The following is a 12,787-nucleotide window of genomic DNA, read 5'->3' as shown; positions in this document are numbered from 1 at the left end:
GAGCTCTTCCTCAAGCAGAGGATGTGAATCCAGGAGAGTGGCTGCTGTTTGTGTACTCTCCCTCTGCACTGTTTAGTGTACTGAACACAACGGCAGTCCCTTTCAACACAGCAACTTATCACCTTGGCAAGGTGGTCAAGGAGAGCATGAGAAAAGGAAAGTGAGGAGGGCAGAGTCTGGATGAGGGGTAGAGAGCAATAGATAAGGGGTAATGAAATGATAAAACATGTCCAGAGGTCTCAGCACAGAGTTCCCCAACAAGGTGCTGCCCTTTATTCCTTTCTTGCATTTTACATCCAGACAACACAAAGAGCTGCTGAAATACTCCATTTTAGGTATCTGCAGATGTACAAAATAAAATCTCACATTTCACCCCTCTCAGGGCTCTCCAGGTATCACTGTGAATCAGTGCAGTAAACAAACTGTTTTCATGCACCTGCCTGTAAGCAAATGTGATGGCACCACCCTTGAGTGGATGTTATTTCCCAATGCCTGAGCTATCTTTCAGAAATGTGAAACATAGACCAAAATAGAAAAGGATCTCAAACCTTCAAAGAAAGGAAAGCTCATTTTCAGGAGAGTTGACAAGCTGAAGGTGCAGCTCTTCAGACGAGCAGCAGTGCTGAAACGTGAACCAGAAAGTCCTCACCTGTTTGGTATGCTGTATGAACACCGTAGGATTTTATTTTCTGTGCTCTTTCTGCCTGACGAGTACAGGTCACCCTGAGATCCCCTAGATATGTCCAGCAGCCTCAGGCGCTGTCCTCGACAAAAAGGGTTACACACAGGCAGAGCTGCTAGGAGAGAATATGCCACCTCTTCGCCCCCCTCCTGTGCACAAGAGCTCCAAACAGAGCTCTGGGGATGTGTTGTAACCTCGCAGAATGTCAAATAGCCCTGTTAGAGGCAGTGTTCTTGGAGTTCAGTGGTGACCGGTACACCCAGGGGTGGAAATGACATCATGAACATGTCAGGGTTATTTTTTATAATAGGGTTGACAATAGTTTGTCTTCTGAACTGATGGGGGAATTAAACTTAAACTGTGGTGGCTCTGTTTCAGTATGTCTATTTTCATCCTCTGTTAATTAGGTTTACACACACAAAGCCAAGGCCCTCAGAGTCTGAGTGGGAGGGCTTAAGGGGCTCAGCCCAATAAAAGCCTTCCTCTTCATTTCCTGCCTGTGTAGTCGAGGCCCCAGAGGCCAGCTAGGGCCAGCCACCTGAACACAGTTGTCTTGTTTTCACTATTCAAATTAACACAGACATGAAGGAACACCCTCCGCCTGCGATGGGCAGGTCATCACAGACAAATTAGTCCCTCATGAGGAGAGACCTAATGAAGAACAGGTTGTTTGACTGATAAATATGACCTCAGTGAGAAATTACACTTAAGGTACTTTGGATAGACACATTTCAGCCTCTTGATTCATTCTGTTGAGCTCCCTTAATGGTTCTTTATAACTTTCATGGAATATTTGCGAAGGATTTTGGCCTCAGAAGTGCAGAAATCAGTGTTCGTGTATGGAAGTTGTTCAAGTTTCATTTCTTTCTAAAACACCCAGAATAACAAACTCATGAACAGTGTTTTCCCAAAGGACACTTGCATTCTTAAGCAACTAACTCTCAATCAGCTAGTCATATCACTGTATCTTTTCGATACAGCAACAAGAAGCAGAACTGTGCAATGACTTCTGTGGACCATGATACCCAATGACCTGAGCGCTTTCAATGAACCTTAGCTATTTATTCTACTACAGCACTTTACATCTGGCACTTTACACTATTGTTTATTTATAAGATGTGATGTGGTTGTTGTCGTACATAAATATAGTGAGCCTTCAAAGGTGCTCCTAATCTCATTCTAGCTTTTTGTACAATGACAATATATGTTCCATTCCAATTCAATCTTACTTTACAAAGATCAGCTCCTTACTGATTACCAGGCCAAGTATTAATCTTTTGAATGACATCTGTGACAATTGGTCGAGGCAGATGTGTGTCTAACCTGAGTCTGGCTCTGCTTGAGGTTTCTGCCTGTTAAGAGGAAGTTTTTCCTCGCCGCTGTAACTAGCTAAATACTGCGAGTTGCAATGCTCATGGTGGATTAAGGCCTGCCTTGGTGTTGGGCCTCTGTTCATAATTTAATATAGAGTGGTCTAGACCTCCTATGTTTGTAAAAGTGTCTTGAGATAACGTTTGTTGTGATTTGGTGCTATACAAATAAAGATTGATTGATTGATTGATTGATTGATTGATTGATTGATTGATTGATTGATTGATTGATTGATTGATTGATTGATTGATTGTGGTTTGTTGTGGCCACAACCCCTCAATGTCATTCCCCTCTCTCTACTCCAAATATGTTCTCTCTCTACAGCTATAGAGAGTTATCTACATTTAGATAAATTGTTGCCCTAGACCTAGGCATACATGACTAAAACCCATGAGCAATTGCATTTAATCAGCAACACCTAATCTAAAATAGCCCCCCAAATTATCACTGACAAGGACTATGGCTGTTACTTTTTCTGCTATAGCATGAGCACCAATATTTGACCATTATCTGAAGAGGAAAAAATTATAAAGTTAGCATTTGCTAAAGCTACTTCATACTAGCTGGAGTGCATTTTTGGGGGGTATTTCAAAAGCTGTTTTTCTAAATGTACAACTTTTTTTCAGGAATTTGTTTTGATATGTTCAAGCAAATCAAATTTGTGACAAACACTGTGTATAGTTAGTTTTTAATGGATTATTTGGCAGAATAGAGTTGCAGCACTTGCCCCAATGTCCCTATGTGACCTCAAAAACAGACTGAAGGTTGATATGCATGCAGACACAAACCTTCATACATTAGTATAAATACAAGTTGAACAAAGCTAAATAAAGGCAGAACCATTACAATTAGCATCCTACCTGAACACAAACTCATGAACACACCTAACTAGCCAGAGCAGCATTCCAGCAGCTTCCCCTCATCCTGAGTGAAAGCAGCTGGAATTGGTACTGTCACATTTAGAGACTGATTGATGTGATATTGCATTTCAAACCACATCACTTTCAGCCAGTGTGTGATATCAGTCTCATGCCTCTAGGCCTTCAATAAAAGCTGGAGAGAGTAGGTCACCCACTAGCCTGTATCTGACAGGCAGAGTGTCTCTGTCAATACCATGACCTCTGTGGGAACAGACGGGATTCACCTACAGTCAGTGACCAGTCTGTGCAGCTTCTTGTGATGAACCAGAATCACTGCGTGAAATCCTCCGGGAGTGTGAAAACATTGAAACAATGATGTCGACTCATGTCCCTGAACTATAGCTCTGAATAAGTGATAATAATTAGAGCTGCTGTGTGTATCTCAGGAGCAAATTAAAAAGTCCCAGCAGTGACATTGATCCTGTTTTCCTCTGTGGCCAGCTGAAACACTGTGAAGTCATTCAAACAGACATCTTCCTTTGTTGCCCTTTTGCTCACTGTTCTCCTCGCTTTCTGTTTTTCTTTTTTCCATGTTGACAGTGTTGGTGACAAAGTGGCCATATTAAATAGTGTGAGGACAAGAGTAGTATTGAGAGAGCGAGGGAGTGTGTGATTTTGTGAGTAACAGAGATAGGAACGAGAACAGGAGATTCCCTTCAGACCAGAGGGCTTGGCAGGGTCAGCAGTGTGTGTGAGGGAGATAATATTCTCTGTTTATATTTCCATGGTTTCACCTCTTTCTCATCCTCTTGCTGCACCTCTCTCTCTGTCTTTTCCTCAATATGTTTTTTCCCCATTGGCTGTATTAATTTTGAAGGCCCTATTATTTACTTCAGGCGTTCAGTCCGGCAAAGTTGTGATATCGTGTTTCTATTAAGACTGCAAAGTCTCAGCTAACTGAAGAATACCAGACATTAAGTATAAAATTATCTTTGTGGACATTTTTTTCCTGAATGATTGTGCAATTTTTGATTATCTTCACAGAACAAATAAAGATCAAATAGTCACATGCATCATGTTGTTTTGGCACTAACCTCTCATTTTTTCTCATGTCTTTTACAGCTAGAACAGATTCAGAAGCACACATGGTACATGTAAGTATACCTGGCTTTACTTCTTTCTTTACATGCTCATCTTTCCTCACCTCCTGTCCTTTTCTCTAGTCTCCTCTGCTCTGTTTTTCTGTCCTCTGCTAACATCTTCAATCTCCTTATTCCTCCTCCTCTCCTCTCTTCTTGTTCCTTGTTCCTCATTCACCTCTCCTCTACTCTCTCCTTGTTCCTAATTATTCTCTCCCCATCTTCTTGCTCCTCTCCTCTCCTCTCCTCTCCTCTCCTCTCCTCTCCTCTCCTCTCCTCTCCTCTCCTCTCCTCTCCTCTCCTCTCCTCTCCTCTCCTCTCCTCTCCTCTCCTATCCCTCTTCTCGTTCCTCATTCTACACTCACCTCTTTCCCAATCCCCTTTGTCCTAATTGTCCTCCTCTTCTTCTTTCCTACCTTTCTTTTCTTTTGATTACTTATCTCCAGTTCTCCTTTCCTCTCTTCCATTTTATGTCCTGTCATTCCTTTCGTCCCTTCATTTTCATCTGCTATGCTTTCCTTGCTTATTTTTTGTCTCCTGTCCTCTCCTTCCATTATGTTCATTTCATCTCCTTTCCTCACTTCCTCATGATCACCTTTTTTCCATCTTGTCTCCTCTCCTCTTCTCCCTTCTCCTCGTTTCCTCCCTTCCTCATCTCTTCCCTCTCTTTCCCTCATTTCTTTAATTCTCTTTCCTTTCCCCCCATTCTCCTTTCCTTCTCCGTTTTTCTTCAATTCTCTTCTCTCCTTTTCCTTTCTTCTCCTTCCCTTCTCCTTCTTATCTACTACATTATTTTCCTCTCCTTCAGCTCCTCTCTTTTCGCTTTTCTTCTTTCCTTCCCTTTCCTCTTTTTTTCCCTCCTCAGCTCCCCCCCCCCCCCTCCTTCTCCCTCTCCCCTCATTTGTCCCTACCTTTGACACATGGGATGTAGACCTGAGGGGAGCTACCTCATGATAAATGCCTTTGAGTTTCAGCCCTGTACACAGGAGCACATTTGTGCAGGGCGTGACTCCACTCTCGGGGATGTGGGGGTAAATTAGTAGTGCATGAAAGAGGATGTGTAGCGTGTGGTCAGCTGGATGGGAAGCATGGGGAGAGGAAACAAGCAACAAGATGGTGGATGAGTGAACCCAGCTAACCTCAGTATACCCATCATTAAACTTTCATTACAGAGCAGATAAATCTTACGGGGAAATTCCTCATTTCTTTCAGAGGTCATTCATCAAACGGGTGTTTTAATATGTTAGTCTTTTGGATTATTCACACTAATTTATGTTTGATCAGGCAGAAGCACTCTCTCTGCTAATCAGATTGTCACCATTAAGAAGTTGTAGATGACTCCCAACTAAAGGAATTGTGCAGGACTTAAAATCTTCTTATGCTGAGAGCAAAGATGAATCATAGGAGGAGGATGTGACTCCCAAACCGGCCGAGTTATGGTGTCTGTCGTGTGCAGAAAGATCATGCAAACAGACAGTCACAACGATAAATGAAACAAGAGGAGACAGGAGAGGAGCAGGGAGTGAAGACTAATGCAACACGCAAGTGAGGAAGTTGACCCGGCCAAGTGTCTGTCTGAATGAGTGAACGGATGAATAAATGAACAGGGTCCTGCAACTCAGAAGGACCTCATCAGTGGCAGGTCAAAATTAAATTAGTGCTGCCACGTATATATATATATATATATTCATTTCATGAGATAACCCTGTTCTATTGTTGGTTAAAGTTTTCAATTAGTTGTTGAGCTTCGGGGCAGTGCAGCAGCAACATCTGAGCAGAGCTGTGGTGCTGAAAGGACAGCTCCAGAACAAACTGTGTATACCAGAATCATCAGTGATGGTCAGGAAACAAACATGTTTAATAAGTAACAGTCAATTTAAAGACATGTGGTACATCTTAAACAACACACCTGTTAATAGATCATTTATGTTCTTTTCGATTGTTATTAGATCAGTGTTCTAGGGATCAATGAAGTTAGTGCTGCTTTTAAATCATGAGTTTTACTGCAATATTTCAAGCAAGTTGGACCTCATGAAATGCTAATAGTGTTTAATTTAGGCAGATTAAAAAACACAGAGAAAAATGCTCTGTCTAATGTTACTTATATCATTTTATACGCCCTACCACCAAGTTTTACTGAATGTCGTGAATAGGTAGAGGAGGTTGAATGGGGTTATAAATACTGCAGATGCAGTTGACACGTTAGTGGAGGTTATTTTAATAGCTTATTGGGTATTGTGCCCCAGTGGGCTACCCAGAAGAAAAGAAAAACTTATCATTTGGTGGAAAAAAGAGGTGTTAACATCAATATTTGGGAATGTGTGTGTGTGTATTGGCACATTTTGTTTTAACTGAAGTTGAATTGATTTTTTGGAACTTGCTCAAGAAATCCTCTAGAAGGTGGTGTCAGTGTGGATTTTCCTTTGATTTGAAATCCCAAAGAACAAAGTTCTGCTTGTGTACTCTCCAGATACAGCAAAACAAAAGGGGTAAGAAAAAAAAAGTGACATAACCAGGAGTGTGTCTGGAAAGTAAGGGGACTAATGAAGAAACTCAGTGTGGTAAACAAGGCAGGAGGGCGAGAGCGAGCTTGCAAAACTTACAGAATGACTCAGAATGAGTCAAATTTACTGAAGTTGGGGAAAACTTGTGACTATGAGAGTTTCATTATGGGAAGTAGGGTCAAAATGAGGTGAATATATTGCCTTATGACAAAGAGGCAAACAAAATGGGAATGTGTAACATACTGCAGGTAATAGAAATATGCATGAAAATGTTCAATGCCACTATATGCAAACTTGTTTAATTATACAATGGACTAGAATGGCTGACACCGTGTCCTCCTTTTCTTTCCCAGAGGGGGCAAGAATGAACCAGAGCCAGAGCAGCCAGTGCCCAGGAAGGTGACCATCCGCAGCCTGCCCTCTGCAGACGACATCGACCCAGACGTACTGGACAGCATGCACTCCTTGGGCTGCTTCAGGGACAAAAACAAACTACTGAAAGATCTGCTCTCAGATGAGTGAGTGAACACTGGGGCAAAAATGAAGGATGGGTATAAAGGAAGAGTGAGGAAGGCAAGAAAGAAGACAGATTGTCTGGTGGGGGTAAAGGTGGGAGCTAAGAGACTAAATGGAGCCAGAGAAAAAAGGTGAAAGTGTGTTATGAAATAAAAAAAGAGAGTGAAAAAAGGTTTGTGCTTGGCCTTGGTTTTTCCCTTGCTCTTATGAAATCCTGTGAGGCTGTCTCTTTAGATGTCAGAAGCTATAGATCACTTAGCTGTTACCGCACAGCACTTACACCACTTGCCACTGGATACAATCCTCCAAAACTGATCATAGCTTGCTTTGGAACAAGCTCCTGGCTCACATGGTTTATGTTGTGCTGTGACTGTTTGTGTCTTAGTTGTACATGGGCCTCAGTTTTTACTCTGGTCAATAAATATATGCTGTAGTCCTTTAAACACTTGTGTTTATTAATGTGGGCATTCAGATGTTGCAGTTTCTTAGCTTCATTTTTCTTTCCTTTTCTATCTCCCTTCCCTCTATTTAACATTCGCCCAGCCTCTTTAATTTAACACTAAGCAAGCATTACTCTATCTCTTCCCTCTCTCCCCATCTCCTCCGTTTGCCTCCTCTCTCCTGGGAGTGTCCCATAATAGTGCTGGACTGGAGGAAAATCTGCTGTCTGTATCTCCCTTCCCCTGGTTCATTTTAGCTGAACTTGCAGGTCCTTGTCTCTTTGCCTCCTACTGCTTTCCAATCTGTCTTTATTATAGGGAGCCAATCCCCGGGCCTTTTTGCATAGAGCGAGCTGGCCCAGAGGCTAAAGATATAAGACTTCCTGATTTACTGGGAAAGAAAAGGACAAACTCATAACGTTGTGGTACTTTTCATAAACTTACCAGCAAACTCTGCATAAGGAGGGAGGGCATATCTTAAAAATATGTGCAAAATATCATATGACGGCTTAATGAGCCGTAAAACTAAACTTTTGTTCTAATGATTGAGCCTATTTAGTGGCTGTTTCGCTATGAGCCCAGAAAGATTAAAGGACATCAATCATAGAGAATTTTTGCATTTTAATGGTTTTGAGCTCTTGCTGGCAAACATCAGTCCCCACATGCATATCAATGCTTTCCTACTCTATGCATGTGCATGTGTTTTCAAACACATTATTTCAAACCATTTAACGTTCACTTCAGGTAATTTGCTGGTCTTTTATTGTCTCCCCTCTGCAGTGACAACCAAGAAAAGATGATCTATTTCCTGTTACTGGATCGTAAGGAGAGGTATCCCAGTCAGGAGGACCAGAACCTTCCCCCACGCAACGAAGTTGGTGAGGCTAACACTGGTGAGACAATTCCAGTGAAGAGCTGGAAAAAAATTGTACATAATGTAACAATATGTATATGGCTGTGTATGACAATCACATAGTAATTCCCTGCTCCTTACTGCCTCTATACCCATTGAGTTTTGTGTTGTGGATTATATAGTGAGCACATAAATACAATGCAAAACCCCTTTTTAGACACTACTTGCTATCTCTCTGGATCCTAGATGATAATGATGTCATTGCTGTCTCACAATTAACCATGTAATTCAGACACTTTCACATCAACTCAATTGGTTTTGTTGTACATTCAGACATTGCTCTCATGCGTGTCATCATCATCAGGAAAAACTAATGTGACTACTTCAAAAAATCCTAACTCTATAAAACAGCTTGATTTTTGTTTTGCCTCTTTTCCATGCATCACTTCCCTTTGCACATACTGTAGGTTGTCCCTACTTTTCCCAATGCATTGTGGGATACAATGAGTCCACTATAGGGAAGAGTCATTCTCACTCAGAGTTCTGACAACTATACAGTGAGAAATGTGTGAATACAGATTTGGGATACAGTCTATGTGATAGCTATGTCACTGGTGCCTTACATTAAACCATTCTGCAGTGATTCTTCCAGTAGCAGAAAATTGACAAGTTAATTTGGAGACAGACTGGCACTCTAGTATGTTCTTTTTATTGAATGAAGTGGCAAGAATGAAAGGTGTCAACAGGCCACAGACTTTTCTTTTTTTATAAAAACTGTCAGCGTTGACTGCTGCAGATAAGATATTAACTCATCAGAAAAGTCTACCATCCTTCACCACAATCCAGTGCAGTTTTCCACCCACAGAAATCTGAGTAGGAACAGAGATGCTCTCCTTAGACATTTACCAGAGTTATTTTCTGACAAGAGCAGTGCAATAGTGGAAGTATTACGTACATAAATGTGTGTGTGTTTGTGCGTGTGTGTGAGCTGTGAGATACCGACATTTTGATGAATAGACTCCCTCTTCAGTGAATGTGATACAGTCAATACAGTGGCCATTAGTTCAAGGTCTGGGAGGAAACCATTACTTATTCACTATTAGATACAATGTCAATGCGATCAGCGGGCGCTTAACGTTGCTCAAACTCTCACACATGTGCACACAAAGCACAATACAAGTCAATGTGTAGAAATACAGGAATTTATACACTAAGATGTCAGGTCAGGTGCAGTTTGTTGATTCTGAAATTGATTTATCTTTCACAGATCCACCAAGGAAGAGGGTGGACTCACCAATGTTGAACCGTCATGGCAAGAGGAGACCAGAGAGGAAGTCCATGGAAGTTCTCAGTGTGACAGACGGTGGCTCACCAGTACCAGCTAGGAGGGCGATTGACATGACACAGCACGGACAAAGGTAAGAAAGGAGCAGAGATTATAAAATAGTTAAACTAGACATAGCTCTGTTTGTGGAGGATCTTGCAGCTCTGTGGTGTACGAGCCTGACGGCGAGTCAAGCTCAAATGTCAGATAGCTGGATTGCTACAAAAACAGAGACTGATGCTCCGCTCGCTTTGTCTTCTGTCTCACTGTAGTAAATCAGTATACAGTAAAAGCTTGGATATTCCAGACGCCGGTACAAAGCGCAGCAAAGAAGAAAGGTATTCATTTGCCACACTCTCCTCACCCTTTCACATCCTCTTGATCTGTCTCACCTCTACTCTAGGAGATGTCCATGGAAGGAGAAAGATGCAGCGGTGCCCTTTGCATATTTTATTCAAATAGTAAAACAGAATTTGGTGGCTTCTCAAATCTATTTTAATAGTCAATTACATGATAGAAGCTTTGCCCACCAGAGTCCAGTTTTTCAGATTGTGGGTTCTTAAGCTGTAGTCTCTTACTTAATTTAACTTTGAAACTAAGGAAGAAGGCACATTTGATATTCAGAGCCTTAAAATCTACAATCCTCCTTATCCAGTTTCAGCTCATTTATCTCTGCTCTTCATAATCTGATGCATTGATAATCAGTTCTCCCAAACTGTGTCCCACTTTCTCCCCGAATGCAGAACATTTCTCCCTCTCAATTCTTTCCAAATTCTCAAGTCAAGCCAGATTCACACCCCCACAAGGCACACTGATTTTAAATCTATTTCCTCATCTTATTTCAACAACCAATATATCATCACACTGTGCACTCCTGCTCACAGGCAATGACGTTTGTGACAGCGGGGAAGATTGAATCTGAGGGGGGTGACGACCTGATCTGCCTAATGATAGGCAGATTGGCAGAGTGCGGGGGAAAAGCTTTCACAGATGTAGAACACAAATGCAGAAGCAGCAGGCACATATATTATATAGATCAAAAAATCTATAGCTATAAAGTTGAGTGTTCACCCAAATGCCAGATGCATTTAAAACTCCTCACCGTTGAACTATGCCAACAACAAAATATCAAGATTTTATTTCCCTCTTTATTTCACCAGGGGATGCCACTTCAGAAGTTTAAATCCATTTTGAGAGCTCCCACCTCCAAACACTTCTGCTTAATTCTTCCCATCCTCTGGTGCCTCCGAATTTATTTCAGTTTTCAGATTCATCTCCCTCTGTTTCATCGCCTCCTTCATCCCCTCAGGCGATCCACGTCTCATCCCTTCTTTATTTAAAGGTTGCGTTAGTTTAGAAGCCGTCTTCTTCTGCCCTTCTCTCTGACTCATCTCTTTCAGTCAGGCGCAGAATCCCAAAATAGGCCAGTTTGCAGTGACTTTATCGAGCATTGATAATACTTTCACAAACAACAGAGTCAACACCAGTTCATAAATCATACACAGCTGAATGGCCTTCTTCATAAAGGGCAATGAAATAAGTGCTTTGAACCTTTATTTAATACAGGACCTTCGTGTATATCCTTATAAATCTCAATAAAAGATACATCAACATATGAAATAGGTTTGTGTCTGGATCCTGGCTGCATACATTAAAACGCTCTGCTGCATCTTCCTTCCATGCTACTTTAAATCAGTGTGTTTATTCTTTATCTCTCCTTCAAAATCTCTCTCTCTCTACCATTTCATATCTCTTCTTTCTTTTTACATCTGTTTCTCTCTGCCATAGTCCCTCGTGTGCAGCTGACCTTCAGTCCCAAACACCCCCCTCTGTTTGTATGGGATTGCTATGCTAATGTAAAAACGCTGCTAGTTTTTCTCTGTCTAGCTTCCTATCAGCTGTGGTGGGTTGGAGGTGGGGGGGAGTCCAATATATCGCAACCCCCCCTGTCTCCAAATCAAATCAGATCTCCCTCTCTTTATACATCTCTCTCCCTCCTTATGCAAAATCACAGCTCTGCAGCCTTTGAGGGAAAATTATGTGTGTAACAAAGTCTCTGTGAATCTGGATTTTTTTAACTTTTCTAGCTTTTTATCGCATCCATGTATGTGCTTAGTTTGATCAGTGCGTGCTTGTTTGTGTTTGTATCTAGACATTGATGCTCGGAAGGCACATACGTAGCAAAACAACGTCCAAAGATGTGACTGACTTTCTCTGAAGCTAACCTTATCTTTCCCCGACAGCAAACTTTTGTCGACAGCACCGAGGATTCGTAGAACTTCAGATCAGAGGGTGTCAGGAGGAGGACTGACTTTGAAACATGTGTTTTGACAGGATACATTCCTACCAACGTAATAGAGGCGAAAGGGTTTTATCTAAAATTACACAACAAAAATGCCTGAATCCTTAATACTGATCCAGCGTTTTGCTTCACACTTATCTCATGTAGGCAGTCACAATCTGATCAACCGCCCGGGCTACATTTTTCCACATGCGATGTGTGATTTGACTGTGCCTGTGAAGTCTGATTAAATAGATTTGGGATAAATGCTGCATTAGGCATGTTACACAGACATCCACATGGAGACTTTCTCATGTGCATGCTCGTTTCTTTCTTTATACAACCAAAAGTATCTTAAAAGACATTTAACGCTGAACTCAAAGCACAAGAAATCCCACTGATTCAATTTTAAATCCTAACAACATGCCAGGAGAAATGAAGGGAGGTTAATGATATGTAAATGAAATATGGAAAAGTGCTGCAGTGTGAAGAAGAGAATATCAATTGACTTTTTTTTCTTCACTGATCTGCTCTACTTGCTTCATGCAGTTTGAATGTGTTGGGTTAGCAGGAGCAGTCTTAATAAGTCAGGCTCTCATGCTAATTATTGACTCTAATTTATTTAAGAGGCTGAAATGAGCACAAATAAAGCACCTTTAACACTGATCTCCACAGCACAAACTGCAGGGGTCTAACTACATTTAGGAATTTGCAGAGCTGAGCTGTGAATATTAATGCACTGAGTCCTCGGGGAGTTCTCAGGGTGCAGGAGAGGAAATGAAAGTAAAAAGTGTGTTGATTTATATGAATATCTACT

At 41.5% G+C, this 12,787-nt stretch overlaps 1 protein-coding gene across 3 annotated transcripts in view; it reads left to right on the top strand.

Annotated features, from left to right (window-relative positions):
• LOC117815097 (serine/threonine-protein kinase BRSK2) overlaps nt 1-12,787 on the top strand; it is a 194,449-nt gene that overhangs the window by 162,858 nt on the left and 18,804 nt on the right. Inside the window, exons 9-13 of one of the 3 annotated variants that reach the window (XM_034686790.1) lie at nt 4,036-4,067; nt 6,910-7,074; nt 8,293-8,390; nt 9,633-9,783; nt 9,962-10,027. In XM_034686790.1, coding sequence (XP_034542681.1) covers nt 4,036-4,067; nt 6,910-7,074; nt 8,293-8,390; nt 9,633-9,783; nt 9,962-10,027 — 512 coding nt within the window. Of the gene's footprint in view, nt 1-4,035; nt 4,068-6,909; nt 7,075-8,292; nt 8,406-9,632; nt 9,784-9,961; nt 10,028-12,787 lie in introns of all 3 variants that reach the window. The other 2 variants (XM_034686792.1, XM_034686791.1) reach the window with 2 other exon arrangements.

The sequence above is a fragment of the Notolabrus celidotus genome, chromosome 6 (assembly GCF_009762535.1).
Source record: "Notolabrus celidotus isolate fNotCel1 chromosome 6, fNotCel1.pri, whole genome shotgun sequence".
NCBI classification, from domain to species: Eukaryota; Metazoa; Chordata; class Actinopteri; order Labriformes; family Labridae; genus Notolabrus; species Notolabrus celidotus.
The sequence above is the reverse complement of the archived record's forward strand: the minus strand, read 5'-3'. Positions and strand labels throughout refer to the sequence as shown.